Raw genomic sequence first — 15,395 nt, forward strand, 5'->3', positions numbered from 1 at the left:
TTTATCTCTGCTAAACATCATAAGGCTGCACGCACTGCTTTGCACTGGAGAGATTGTCTTCATTGTAAGCTGATGTGCAATGGAATTGGAAAGTAGCATATGGTAGCTGCCATCTGCGTAGCACTGATGACAGAAGCTAACTTGAATCAACCGGTGGATTAAAGACATGTCAATACGCGATGCCTAAAAATAGGCTTTTGCAGAGGGCTCATCCAAGGCAGCTCTCGGACACTGTGTTGTTAACATCCCGCGGCAGAGCAAACTTCTCATGCAGCATTGCTTCCTGCTGCAGCCCCGGCTTTTTTGAAACCAGAAAGTCGCCTTTCTAGGACGTTGTATACGAAACAGGCTTCCGCAGGCAGGATGACCTTTCTTTCCACAATACACGCCAAGCTATCTTCCCAGCTAATCAGGGAATTCTTGAGAGAAAAGAGGAATTTGTGGAATTTGCTAGCTGCGGTGGCCTGGATCCTGGAGCTGTAGTCCTCATATGCAAAACCAATCACTTTCCCAAGTCTCCGGGGAGCTGCGCTTTGTCCAAAGGCTCGGCAGCCGCCCCGGCCTTCCTGCTGGGAGGATGGGGCTCAGGGTTGCTCTCTAAACCTTGCAGGACTGCAGAACCACAGATGTATTTCAGCTGCCATAGAGTCGGGCACTGCATGGGGAGCTGCATCTCCAAAAATTTGGCCCCATCTTCTTCGGGAAGGCTTTTCTTTCCTGAACCAAGCTGTATTTAAGCTGCCTTGTGGGTGTTTTGTGTCCAGCCCATCCTCATTTCCTTCCTTTCTCTCTCTTCTGGCTCATTTTTGACACCTTTCCTACTTTGAGACCAAGATCAGCCTTGAATCCTCAATGTTAAACATATTGCTGCTATTTCCTTGATGCTGAAGCCTTGAATACGTTAACTGTGGTTTCTGGGTTACTTGTGCAAAATTTAACTTCCCACTTTTTCTTTGTTTTACTAAACAGTAACCGTTGGCAAGGAAACACATATGGAGCTGTAAATTATTTATTAGGAGCAAATCTATCAGGTCCTGATTCTGAGATTATTTCTATATGGTTTATTCAGGCAGGAAGAGAGAAATATGCAGCATTGTCAGATGGCCTCAAATGCTCAGTGGAAAGCATTTTCTGGAAGCGGGAGTGATAGTCTTATCTGTACTTCCCCAGTATTTACATTTCATTTAGTGGATTACAAGGCACTTACTTACAAAATTGGCAGTTTGGTTTTAAGAATGACAAAATGAGAGGAATCCCTTTGTTCCTGGGCGCCACGTGCCATTGGAAACACGCCTCTAAAGAAGCCGGTGATCTATATGCTGTGGTATACGCATACGTGTCACAGTGACGAGAGGATAAAATTAGCAAGATATTGCAAAAATAGATCCATGCATCACAACTCAGGCAGTTCTTTCAGAACAGGAAATAAAGAGGACAATTAATCCACTAGAAAATATTATCCGAGCCGAAAAGGCCCCGAGCCATTTTATATGATACCGCGCTAACTTGGACTCCATTTGTAAATTTTAGTGGTACGAGTGAAGGTCATGAAGTGGCATTCAGAGACATAATGAGCTCTTTTATTTTAAAGCTAAAACAGTGAATGAAAATGTTTGGAAGCAATCACATGGAAGTATAACAACTCAGAGAAGCCAGTTTCTGAAGGCTGACAAAAATTACAAGTCTTGCAGGTCCACAAGCCAAAGCTGGAGGGTGATTTTCTCAACTCATTTTAAAGGGACTCAGTCTTTGAGTCACGCGGGGGGTGACTTTTACTCTAAGAGTTAGCAATGGGGTGGAGGTGTAGCTGCCTCCATTAGCCCATAATTCCTGCACTTCAGTATGGTGAGGACCACATGTCCCTGTGCAGCACTGCAGCTCCTCCCCGGCCCCTAGATCCCCCAGATTGCATGCAATGAGCTGGAGCAACACTGCTTCACAATGCATCAGCCAGGGAATCAGTATCATATCCAAAAGCTGTGACAGTGCCCTGTGCCACAAGTTACCCCCAGGGATGCCTCTGTCACGGAGACTGGCGCAATGCAGAGAGAGGGCTGTGACAGTTCCTGGACTGGGAAGTGCACCTAAAATAGATGTCTGTCGGACCTTGATGCAAACTGAACTATCAGCCCCAAAGGAGAGAAAAATGCAAGTCTAATAGCAGCACAATTCTCTTACTGCGCTTTCTCTTTTGCTGGTAAGGGGACACCAGTCTGACTAACCACTGAGAGCCCATGGGGGTTTCGCATATACAGAGTAAGTGTACGTAATTGGGATTTACCTTGCTGGGAGTCTCACCCACTGCACACGTTTCATTTGCTTTAAGAGACGTAATTATTTCTATGTCTACAGTACAAAGAGACGGATTCTGAAGTGAGGAAAACCCGATGATTTCCATGAGTGCAAACTTAGTGGAATTTATAGTCCATGCTTAAACAATAAATTGCATCTGGTTGGTCATAGTAACGGTAAATACGAAACATTCACCTCCTGAAGTGAGGGGAACAAAGCCCACTTCCCAGCTCCTCCCAGTTTAGGAACTTTCTTTGTCTTCCATTTGTGTGCCCTGAACATGAAGTAACGTTGGCTTCTATCAATCTTGTTTTGAGGGGAGGGCATGACAGTTTTGATGGGAAAAGCTGTTAAACATCAGTTGGCGAGTATGGGAGTGGACTGCAGCAGAAATACTCTTTTCCTGAATGGTCAAAATGGAAACAAAAATGCCCAAGTTTGAGAGTTTCTTAGTGTGAACAATGGTATGTGTATCCCTCTATATATGTTCATGCACATCTACATGCATTTTATACATTCCATGGTGTTAAGGGAATGTATTTTCTTAAGGAATCACACTGTGCAGTGTCTGTCCTTGTCTTAGCTGCATCCTGAGCTAAAATAAAACTCAGTGGCCAGCATGAAGCTGTAACACTGAAATGATCCTATTCTTCCCCTGATTGACAGGGCACACTTCATAGGGCTTAAAACCAACTTCCTGCCAGTCAGGGTGACTTGATAAGAAAGTGGAATTTAGGGCAATTAAGTGCAATCTGAGCCATGAGAATATGTTTGCAGACTGCAATTGTACACCAGCTGTTTTCAATGACATTCCAGCCATACAATGAAGATTTTACAAACCGCATTTATTTAAGGGTTGCATTTTCTGCTATGGGTTGATGATACGCTGTTTGGGGGACTGAGTAAATTCAAGCTATGAATGGACGTGGTGCAATGAATTAACATCAGTGAATGGGAATCAGCTACTCTTTGAGCAAGGTACTCTGAGTCCAAATTGTTAGAGGAACACCTGCACAAGCAGAGCATCAAAACAGGAGAGGATGAAGTGTGAAGCCTCTTATTTGTTCTGTGACTTCCAACGTGTTGTAAAAATGATACTTTATAAAATAAGTTTATGTTTTTGTTATAGAAGTATATCTGTCACATATAGATAGATAAGTATTTATGGATAAATAGAACATATCCATGTTTATACGTTTGGGGGTAAAGAGTGAAAATTGGGAACTTCTGTCCGTGCTTCACCAGCTTCATTACTTTGGTCTCAACTGAGACAGGGTAGTTAATAGGGACAAAGTCTTTATGTCTCCCAAGAGTTCACTAGACTTGCAGTTGAAACAGATATTAGCAGAAATGGTGATAAATGTTTTAGAAAGCCAGGGGTGAATGATGCTGCTGGTAAATCCCTTTCTTTTCTAGTCACTTTCTGTTTTCTTGAATTTTCTCTTGTAATTTCAGATAATAACTGCTTCTTTCTGGGGTTTAATTCCTTTCTGGTCAAAAAGACCTGAAGAAAGCCCAAAGAAAGCTCGTGTCTCTTAAAACTTTAAACTGATAATGCCTTTTCTTTATGTCTTTTATATGCCCATGCTTTATGTATTTTATATATGTCCTATGTCAGTAGTGGGCAGTCATAGAAAAAAAAAAACCTTTGGGAAACAGAAATATTTAGGCTTTAAATAAGATTAAAAAAAAATGAGATGTGTTGCTTTCTGCTGGAGAAACAAAGGAAATGCAAAGGTTGTGGGAGTATTTAGTGTTGCTGTCCTCAGCCTTTGTTTTGTAAGAACAAGAACAGAGAATTGAAGTAAACAAATTATTTGGACCTGATCCTGCAATTTCTACATGGGCAAAATTCCCAATAATCCCCAGGGGCGTTTTGTTTGTGTTGGGAAAGCCGGATTTGGGCCCATTGTTTCCACTTAGGAACCAGACTTGTGTTTATTATCTCGTGATAGACATCTTGTTTACTTAATGGCTCAGATTCCTCATCTTGAAGTCCCTGAATCTGGAGCAGTTAGTTGAGTGCCTCACTTTCCCCTGTTTTCAACAAGAGACATTCCTGATGATTTCAAAAATCACTCGTATCTGAAAGCTAACACTTGGTTTCTCACGACATGCCGACATCACTCCTCCCATTGGATTGAAAGGTCCCAACTTTGGGCTTGCGTCTGCAAGATAAGAACAGTAGTACTTTCTGTGTGCTTTTCCTTGGTATTAATGATTATACAAGATGAAGAGCAATCAGTGGACAATAGTCCAGTGCCTCCCAGTATAAAATTGTCTTTGCAAGCACATGCAATTAATCTAGGATAGAATTACTGACTGATGGTTGTGGAGCCATGACATGTCTATAAGTGTAACCAAAGAATCTTTGTTCCTCTTCCAGAGGGTTTATCTTGGGGTCTCATCTCCTTCTCTAGAAGGCCTTCAAAAAAGTCATGAAATGACAGAATAATTGGTTGGCAGGTGAACTTGAGAAGTTATCTATGTCAAGATCTCTGCCCTATAGCAGGGTCAAGTATAGTTTAGTCCTTCCTGATAAAGATTTTCTGGTACATTAAGATATTATAAATGCTACAGAAGCCTGGTGCAATTGTCTTTGCAGATTGCTGATTTCGGACTCTCCAACCTTTATCACAAAGACAAATTTCTGCAGACCTTTTGTGGAAGCCCACTGTATGCTTCCCCTGAAATTGTTAATGGACGACCTTACAGAGGCCCAGAGGTAAGAAGGGTCAGTTTTTCAGTGGCAATGTGGGGATGTCTTTGATGATTACAGTCTTAAGATCTAGTCTTAATGCTGATGTTATTGCATGTGTGGGTATAAATGGGTGTCTCCCATCTTGAAAGTCTGTTTGCTTCCATTTGCTTTGTCTGTGGTTAGTCAAATGTTAGATACCCATTTGCCCATCAGTAGGCATAGCTGGACATGATGCTACTCTTGTGGTACTAATGGCAGGGAGAATGATGGAGATCAGCTTTCTAGAGCTTCACGCACGTTGTCTCTGTATTTCAGGTTGACAGCTGGGCCCTTGGTGTATTGCTTTACACTCTGGTTTATGGAACCATGCCCTTTGATGGCTTTGATCACAAAAATCTCATCAGGCAGATCAGCAGTGGAGAATATCGTGAGCCAACACAGACCTCAGGTATAAAAGAGCGGAAAGGGCAATGTATTGAGCTGACAGGAGTTCAGAATGGAGGATTTGCCCTTCCAGCTTGTTTTGGCATTATATTAGAATGACAAAGGAAAAAAATCTCTCATTCATCTACTGACTTCATCTGCAATCCATTCCCATCTGGGTACAGCATTTACCAAAAGCCCTTTTGAAATGAAAATTTTATAGCATATAGATTTTATTGCCTTGGGGAAGCTTCAGCAAGCCCTTTTAACTAGATCTATGACAGTGGATGTTCTGTTAGCTATTGCAAATGGAATTGTTCAGACAAGCTGTAAACTGATACAACATACTGGTAAAGATAAGTCCTCTGACTACATTGTAGTATATCACAAGCAGAGAGAAGATGAATGGTCCAAGCAAAGAGGTCCCTTATCTGAGAAACGAGGCCAAAATTTGAATTAAATGTGTTTACTCAGAGGGTAACACATTAAGCTGTCACCAGGCAGAAAAGCATCAGCTAAGTCTAAGTCTCTTTCCAGCTAAGTCTAAGGCTCTTTCCAGCCTTAAAAATATGTGTGTTTACTATTATATTTAACTAAATATTTGTCTTTTGTCATTTGTTTGCTATACTTTCAATTTTCTGCTGCCACATTGCTCTCTTTATAAAAATACTCCTTTAAAGTATACTGAAGAATACACTTTTGTGGAAAAAGTAAATACAGGATGAGTAATACATAGATCATTTTAAATATCCCAATTCCCCTTTGTTTTCCTCCAAGTTTTGTAGTTATTAGAACTGATAATTCGCTGACTTATTTAGTCGTGTGCGACATTCAGTAATATGGGACTCTGACATTCATAAAATGTTCCATTCTTTGTCCACAGATGCTCGTGGTCTCATCAGATGGATGCTGATGGTGAACCCTGAACGCCGAGCAACCATTGAAGACATTGCCAACCACTGGTGGGTTAACTGGGGCTACAAGAGTAGTGTTTGTGACTGTGATGCCATGAGGGACTCTGAGTCTCCATTGTTAGCGAGGTTCATTGATTGGCATCACCGCTCCACTGGCCTCCAGCCAGAGACTGATACAAAAATGAAGTGCCTTTCTAAGCCCAAAGGTCCCGAAGTCACACTAGAGAGACAAAGGTCTCTGAAAAAATCAAAAAAGGAAAATGACATTGCACAGTCCATCCAGGAAGGAGGAGCTGAAAATGCATCCAAACCCACTTCCAAAAGACCCAAAGGCATCCTGAAGAAAAGGAGCAACAGTGAACATCGATCTCACAGTGCAGGGTTCATTGAAGGTGTGGTCAGCCCAGTGTTACCCTCTGCTTTTAAGTTGGAGCAAGAGCTGTGTAGGACTGGTGTAGCCATTAAAACTGTTGTGGAGGGAGAGGTAGCTGGCAAATACGGCACTAAACAGTCTTCACTAATGCCAAAAAAAGGAATCTTAAAGAAGACTCAGCAGAGGGAGTCTGGCTATTACTCCTCTCCAGAACGAAGTGAATCTTCTGAACTCTTGGACAATAATGATGAAACAGTAAACAGTGACACCTCCCCGGGGGTCACAGAACCATCCAGAAATGGGTCTTACAGCCATTCCTGCAGGCGTAAGGGTATCTTGAAACATAATGGCAAGTATTCTACCAGCGGCACTGAATCTGCTTTAATTAGCCCTGATACACCAACGCTGGAGGTCATGGAAGAAGTAGTCCTGCCTGGAGATGCATTACCTCGAAGTTACAGTCGCCCATCCAGCGTGATTAGTGATGACAGTATTTTGTCCAGCGACTCCTTTGATTTGCTGGATTTGCAAGAGAACAGGCCAAACAGACAGAGGATACGGAGTTGTGTCTCTGCTGAAAATTTCCTACAGATCCAAGACTTTGAAGGACTTCAGAACCACCCACGGCCGCAGTATCTAAAACGGTATCGCAACCGTCTGGGGGACAGCAGCTTTTCCCTTCTCACAGACATGGATGATGTGACTCAGGTCTACAAGAAAGCCCTAGAGATCTGCAACAAGCTCAACTAGCAGCAGGAAGATGGAAAGGGAGGGAAGGGAGTTGTTCTGGGTACCTTTATGGTGGAGTTAGCCAGGTTACTATTTGCTGATAATGGTAGGTTTTCCTTCAAAGGACCTGACTGTACCTACATAACTGAATTCCTAGCAAAGTCTTGAGTAGCCCCAAAGTCATCTCACACCTCTCTAATTTTATGTCTTCAGAATATTACCTAGCTGGCCAGAGCAAAACCTTTGGTCTTTGTATACATGATGAAAGTGTATTAGGATCTAGCAGACAAAAGCATTGATATTTAATGGGTTGGAGAGAAAGCTAGGCAGAATTAAAACTGGAAACAAGACACACACATTTTGAGAGGTATATTTCATATTAAGTTAGCTATATCAAGAGATAAGCTGAATTCTTTGGGTCAATTTTGGATGTCTTTCAGAAAGAGAACCATCATTTTCCCTTGAAGTTACTCATCAGGATACAGACATCATTTAATATTGAGAGTTTTCATCTTGCATTATGCAGGAGGCCAGGCTGGATGGTCGCCCTGCTTCCTTCCATCAGGGTGAACTGAGAGGTTCCTGAACCCTTTCTGGGACAGATAATTTGTGAGTGCATCACTTTGCACAGCTATATGTGTACAAGGATTGGAGTAGGCATTCAGATCTGGCCCTTCCTACGGCCATTGCTCTTCAGAGAGCAGTTGACCCTAAAATTGTTTCCAATACCACACCTACCAGGAAAAACAGAGTCAGGGTAATAAGAAAGGGAGCTCAAAGTAATGGGGGTAAGCAGTGACTCTTTAAAGTGTTTCAACCTGTGTGTTTTATTTGTGACTTTTTGAAAGCAGTCACCCAGATGGATACCCAGAGATAGGAACCAAGGGCTAACAGACCCTCCAGCCTTGAGTTCAGTCACTGTCAGCAAATGGTTCCACCTTGCTATTAGCTTGTAGTATCTGAGGGGGACAGGTAGTTTGAGACCAGAATGTTAGGTAATGAAAAGGTTGTAGCATGTAGGAAACGGATAGAGGTCAGAAAGTTGTTGGGAACATGCCTTTCTCCAAATGAAAATATTTCTAAGTAGGTAGTAATGGAGCAGAAAGAATTGAGCGATGAAATGATAATGGTAGATTTGATAACAGAGCTAGCATAAAAATGCAGGCCTCCGTATCGATAGCATAGCTGGTACTGCATGTCAAGTGATGCCAGCTTGAAAAAATGAGAAAGGTGTGTGTGTGTGTTCTCACATATACCTAAATATCAAGACTAAAGGCTTCAACTCCCATAAAGGTACCACATGGGTCTACTGGATTATCTGAATGTAAGCCTGTGTCAGAAAGGCACTGTGTGTTTGACAGGCCTGGGCAAACTGGAATCGTAAGGCCCATTTCACTCTCATTTACATGAGCACATAGCCCCTAGCTTTTTTGGAGGTGCACTGGTGTGAATACCTGGCAAGTTTCAGCCAATGATGTCAAAGAGCCACAGCTGCAAAAACCATGTAGACAGGCATACTCAGAAGAGAGAAGCATGGGGCAAACTCTGTTCTCACTCCTCCCCTGGAACTGGAACTGAAAGCAGACTTTGGCCCACTACGTCCAAAATGCTAGAGACTATGCAGAAATGGAATAGGAATCCTCCGATGGTTCTTTGAGAATCAGGGATAAGCCCACAAACATTGGCATCTGGGGCAGGGAGCAGTTTCACTTGCAGATTGTTTATTCATGTCACGGTACTTCAGTCTGCTGGTTCCTCCTGAAAACCAGCCAGCATAAAGATAAACGAGCTCAAGATTTCTAAGTCAGTTAATTCGTTTCTGTGGAGAACCTTTTCTTTATTATGAAACACTGGACCAAATTTGGCCCTGGATTCAATGCCATCAATACCCACAAAGTCTAAGAGAGATGTGCTCTCGGGCGGTCAAGTGAAATGTGGCTCACTGCTCATTTGCTCAGGAAGGGCAATTTCAGGGCATTTCTCTGTAGATGTAATATACTTTCAGTATGATGCTTGGAGATTCCGTCTTCTCACAGGCCCTGCATTTGCTCCTACAGCCCACCCAATGCCAACACCCTATTTTGCAGTGTATTTAATTAACAGGCAGCACAGTGGCCCTGGAGCAGAAGGGCCGTACACTGAGCCGGCGCATCTCAGCTCTGTCGTGTTGATGTGACAGAGCAGCACTTCAGTGGGGTTGTGCTCAGTGCTGCCTTCCCTGTGGGTCCGCTGCTGAATCCTGAGTGGATTTACAGGGGTTTTTAGGATGAAGGGAAAGGAACTCGACCAGCTGCAGCAGGGAATGAGGAGCGCCCTGAAGGCTCGAATCTACCTAGGCTTTTGCCCAGGCCTTCCTTATGTACAAATGTGAATGAGTGAGTGACTGCTTGCTGCCAAACTGGAAATGTTACATAGGGATTTACTGGCATGTTACTGGCATGTTACGTGTTTACTGGCATGTTATCATTCCTAGAGAAGAAAAAAAAAAACACAAACAAAACACTTGACTGCACATTGTTATTATTAGTGTTGTGATTCTTATTTAATTTTTTTTGTAATGCAAAGTTGACTTTTTTATTTGAATTTGTCTTTTTTCTTTTTTCTTTTTTTTTCTTTTTTTTTTTTTTTTTTATTTATTGGTCTGAAAGCCATTTCAAAGGTATAATAATATATTTGGTGTAATTTAATTGGTGCAACATTATTTTACAGCTCCGGCCAAAATCGTTTGGTGTTTTTTGTTTTGTTTTGTTTTATTGTTTTTTTTCTCCCTATCCTCGGTTGGTTTGAGCTCTAGGAGGCACACAGGGGAAAACGCTGGATAATCACCCAAAGTGTATTTTTAATCTGATACTGTTTTTTATTAAATAAAATGGAATTAATGTAACTGTGAAGAGTCTCCCACTCTTTCCTTTTTCGCCATACATCAGCACAAGCCAAAACCTTGATGAACTTAACTTATCCCAGGAGCTGGACTTGATGATTCTTACGGGTCCTTTCCAGTTCAGGTTGTTCTATGACTCTATGATTACCGTGCAGAAATACAGCAGCATCACAGCACACCAAATTGTTTATGTAGGACTTTTTTGACTCATTTGCACATCTGAGTGTAATGTGGGTGGCCACAGAGGCGCCCTCTGTGAACGATTTTACACCACAAAATGCCTGGAGCTTTCAGCTAGAGAAGTGTTGGGTGGAGAAGGGCAGATGAGTGGGCTTTCTCTGCTGGAGGAAAGAAGGGTCAGGTGTGCTGCAGGTAGGGCAGAGCAGGCTGGCTCTTGAGTCAGGACATGGCTCATTTATAGCCTGGAGACACCTAGTCATTATCCCTCCCCCACTCTGGTGGGGAGGATGGTTTGTTAGCAATTTCATTGTCATTGTTGGTGCAATTTAATGGCTGTTCTGGCCGAAGACTTGTGGCTGGTTGCTGCTGTCAAGTGTAGGATGGCTTTGAGCGGGCAGAGCAGACAGCTGGTGAGAAGCGGAAATGGAGTCTGCTTTCGGATTTTGGAGACTCCTCGATAACCAAAAGGCTTTGGATTGTTACTCTTGGAAAGCAGGTGGTTGTCATAAGGGAAACTGGGTGTTAGGTATGCTGTGTGTGCTGGTGACTTATTAAAACACAGGAAATGGTTGGCACCGTCTTGAAGCTGGCACTGAGCAAGACGCCATTAAACTGCACCCGTGATGTAGCCAGCCAAGATACCTGTGGTGTTTGTTCTTCTGCTTTTTAAATTATGGGAAGTTTGGATTAGGAACCAAGGTTTGGATCTCATGCAGAAGAGACTTTCCTTTTTCTAATTCATTCTCTCTTGAGCTTTTTAAAGCAAAAATTCATGACTGTAGGTGCAAGATTTATTTATCATCACCGCTTCTTAATAACCAGTGGGAATAAAGGAGAAAAACCCTACAATGCAGAAAAGCAAATAGCCCTTAATATATAGCAAAGGGAATGGTAAGCTGCTGTATGCTAATTAAATCAGAAAGTGAGAGGTACATATTCAAGTCAGCGCATGTTCTTGTACCCGAGGTGAATAAGGTCTCACTGTGTGGGTGCTGGATGGTGGAAAGTGTAATGCAAGTCTCTTCTGCAATAGCAATTATGAAACCTTTTTCTTTTTAACACGCTAGGAAAAGTAAAAAGAAGAAGAAATTGAAGGCAAGTCATTTGTTTTCTTTTAAAAATAACGACATTTGGAAAGAAAATTCAGAACGGCTGGGTATGGTGCGCCTCTGTGGCGAGCACAGAGGAGTAATTACACACGTTTGTGCAGCTCTGAGAGCTCACCCTGGCGGGGTGTGGTGGGGAGGAGGGCGTCTCATTTTCCTATTTATTAAAGGAAATAAGTGCGGAGTGATATGCCTCTGCTGAAGTTATACAGTGAGTCTGTAGCTGAACTTGGTCTTCCTTATTGCCTGCTCACTTCATGGGGATTCAGGGCTTCTCAGGAATTGCTGGAGTTTTCTGGGTTGGGCAAGAAAAGAGCAAGGAAGTGACGCAGGAGCCTTGGAAACGAGGATCTCAACACTCGCAGGGCAGCGTGGCACTGCTCCTCAGAGCTTACCAGCCCCTACCCACTGCTGCAGAGCGAGGGATCAATGCCAACACCCCAGGAGGGAGTTCTTCTCCAGCAGTGTCACAGCCTTTGATGCGGTGCCCGCAACCACCCATAGCGCTGGCAAGAGGAGCAGTACTCAGAGCTGAGTGGTAGAGCACCTTTCCCAGCCAGAGAAGCCTCCGTGTTAATTGCAGCTGTGACTTCTCACAGCTCTGTCTGGCTTCCATTTGCACTGAGGCAGAGATGGCACGTTCAGTTATTGTGGACAAATACGTTTGCAGGTAAGTTTGTTAATGATGCCTTAAGTGTGTGTAATAAGAAACTTCGCACCATCAGAGCCTCAGTTATAGCTACAGGGTAAGCTTTAATTCATCCAGTGAAGGGAGAAGGCCAATACTCATGTAAATATGATGTATATGAGAGGCTTATCCATTTACTCAGGCATTTATCTTGGTGATTTGCATCTCATTTTAATGAGACGCTTCTGAAGACAAAGCTGCACAAATGCATTTACTGAGCCAATAGAAACTTAGGGGTTTGCTAGCATCAGCCCAGGCTCTCTGGCTCCTGTTCCAGGGTTGCTGGTTTCAGGGTTTCAGCTGAAAGCTTTGCCACAGCAGAGAACAAGTCATGTTTCCCCTGGAATAATGGTATTTAGCATTCAACTAGGGCTTATTTTATTTTATTTTATTTTATTTTATTTTATTTTATTTTATTTTATTTTATTATTGTCTGGCGGAGCTGTCTCTTCTTTCCTGCCAAACCAAGATATCTTTCTCATAAAAGGCTTAGCAATTTGGCTGAAGAAGCAACTTTTTTGGATGGCTGATCTGAGCATCTTGTTTCTGGCTATCTCTCTGTAGCTCTTCTCCCCCACCCTGCATTTCCTGGAATTTCATCAGTGCAGAAAAGCCTTTGATTTGCACATCATCTGGAGACACAGAACTCTGTGCTTTTAAGAACATCGTACGTATTTGTCCTAGTGCTTAATTGTTCCTTGGAAAAGCGTTATATAAAAACCACTGAGATGTGGCAAAAGGCCGCAGCAGGGTTAAATAGGTGATTACCATTAAAGTAAGAACATCAGCTGCAGCTGTTGGCCACTGGTGCACTGGCAGGTTGGGCCATCACTCTGCACCTTTGCTCCTCAAAGTAGCCCCACTGCTGAATCACACTTTGGGTCTTTTGACATTGACCACCATTTCTCACAATACACACCCAGATTTCAATCTACGTAGGAAACTGATCTCCTTCCACAGGCTGGGTGATGCTGCTGCACTTTGGAATACAGGCGAGGAACAGCTGTAAAAGAACGGGTTGAAAAGACAGGGAGGAGGAGAGTGCATCCTTTTGCTTTGCAGTGTTAGAGTTTATTAGCAGAGCCCTCCAAATTTCAACCTCAGAGATAATAGGACAAGACGTACTTTAAATAGAACTAAAAGGAACACAAACTCAAAACAGATGTTAGGAAATATGTAAATATATGTTTATATTTACATACAAAGCCACAGCGGCCTGCCAGGCAAGTTTGCTAGACCCACAGTATGTCCTCGTTCTGTCCGTGCTGGGAATTACCAAAAATATTTCTTTAAGTGTTTCTTCAAAATCTGTTGTTCCCTTCAGCTGCACGTCCCAGAGCTTGACAGTTTAATCGAAAGATTTCTTGAGATGAGGGATCTGCTGCCTGAGAAGAAAGGCTTGCTAAATTCCCATACAACTCAGGGCCATGAGGAATGCTCAGCCAGCTCCAGTCCTCAGAAACCCTGAGGTAGTAAATCCCCTTGTCCTTGTGTCAGAGTGGAAAGAAGCAGTGCCTAATGGTCAAGTAGTAGATCCCCAGATTGTGCAAACTGATGCTGACCCAACTTGGATGAGCACCCAGCCTTAAAAAATAAGTTTGCATCACTGTGAGATTCTGGTCGGACTGAGTGGGGAAAACTTCATGTCTCGCGTGGCGTCCATTCAGTTCTCCCACAAGAAGAGTTCCAGATTTTCAAAAGGGATTTTAGAAACATCTGTTAGAGCTGTTTGCACCTGAGTTTTTGAAACTGGTGGCCATTTTCTGCTTGCTGTGAATTCAGCTTGATCCACGATCACTGTGTGCTCACAGGATAAAGCTTACTGTACCTTCAATTGGATGCTTCAAAATGGGGATGCTCCAAGCAACAGAGCTCCTCTGAAATCATCAGCTTTGCCTGAGCAGGCCAGGGCCTTTCAAATTATGGACACGCCAGGCCGTTGTACAGATAAGTCTCTGCTTCCAAGATTTTGGGGAAATTACTCAATTCTTCAGCTGAAATGGGATTGATCATTACTGGCTTTATTTTCAGGAAATCAAAATGTTGTTCATTTCTTGGGACACGATGACTTGTACTAATTAGAGGATGGAGAACCTCAGCCTGCTGCAGACGAAAAGTGGGCAAAGCTCCCAACAACTCACCTTATGCTATAGTCCGAGCAATTTGCCATGCATTCTGTCAAGTTTCTAACCTGGTCTTCACCCAGAGCATCCCACCACATCAGTGGCAATTGCATGTAAATCAGTCTGTATCCAAATGGACATAGAAATCTACCATCTGTTTAGTGCTGGATTTGGTAGTTAGGTAGATGATTGGACTCAATGATCTTAAGGATATTTTACAGCCTAAGTGATTCTATGATTATTAGAGAAGATTCAAACGCTTCAGATAGTATATAAATGATGTCACCTGATCTACAAACAAACAAACAGAAAAGAAAAAAGAAAAAGACTGTGGTGTTCAGATCCGTTATCACAGCTCCTTTTCACCAGAAAAGTTCTAAATTGTGGCCCTGATCCGGCAATGATTTATGTAGATATCTCTGGAAGAAACGGAACTATTGGCAGCTAACAAAAAAAGTGAGACAGAGTGGAGGCTGCATTTCATCTCGGTGCAAGAGCAAAGGGATGGGATTTTTGTGCAGTAGAGAGAACAAACAATTTCCACACATTCCACTGTAATATTGGAGCAGATCTACTGAAGAGTTCCTCATTCCTTTCTCCATGTCAAACACAAGCAGCTAGGTTTGTTCACAAGAGTTGCAAGTTGGCACTTTGTGACCACTTCCAATAGCACTTGGAGGATGGGTTAGCATCTTGTGTGACAAGGGCAGAGGGAGAGCTCTTAGAGCCCCTCCAGGGAGCCCTGCTACAAAGACAACAGCATCAGGAAGGGTCAGAATTCATCATGTGTCTGAATGGGGCTTTCAGGGGCAGCTTTTGTTAACGTCTTACCATGCAGAGAAAGGAAGATTTGCATATTTTCCCCTCTGACAGAAGCACACCCCTCAACACCTGCAAAGTCACCCTTGCCACAGAGGCCACAGTGAAAAATACTTTAAAAAAAAGCATTTTGAGAAAAACAGATTGCTTCAAACGGTAGAAAAGC

General features: G+C 42.8%; 1 protein-coding gene across 1 annotated transcript in view; it reads left to right on the forward strand.

Annotated features, from left to right (window-relative positions):
• The window catches only part of NUAK1 (NUAK family kinase 1), a 47,737-nt gene extending 37,418 nt beyond the window's left edge, over positions 1–10,319 (forward strand). The window contains exons 5-7 of the mRNA XM_072350860.1: positions 4,898–5,017; positions 5,309–5,441; positions 6,300–10,319. Coding sequence (XP_072206961.1) covers positions 4,898–5,017; positions 5,309–5,441; positions 6,300–7,453 — 1,407 coding nt within the window. The 3' untranslated portion in view covers positions 7,454–10,319. The remainder of the gene's footprint in view (positions 1–4,897; positions 5,018–5,308; positions 5,442–6,299) is intronic.
• The last annotated feature ends 5,076 nt before the right edge of the window (positions 10,320–15,395 follow it).

Source organism: Excalfactoria chinensis, chromosome 1 (genome assembly GCF_039878825.1).
Source record: "Excalfactoria chinensis isolate bCotChi1 chromosome 1, bCotChi1.hap2, whole genome shotgun sequence".
Taxonomy (NCBI): domain Eukaryota; kingdom Metazoa; phylum Chordata; class Aves; order Galliformes; family Phasianidae; genus Excalfactoria; species Excalfactoria chinensis.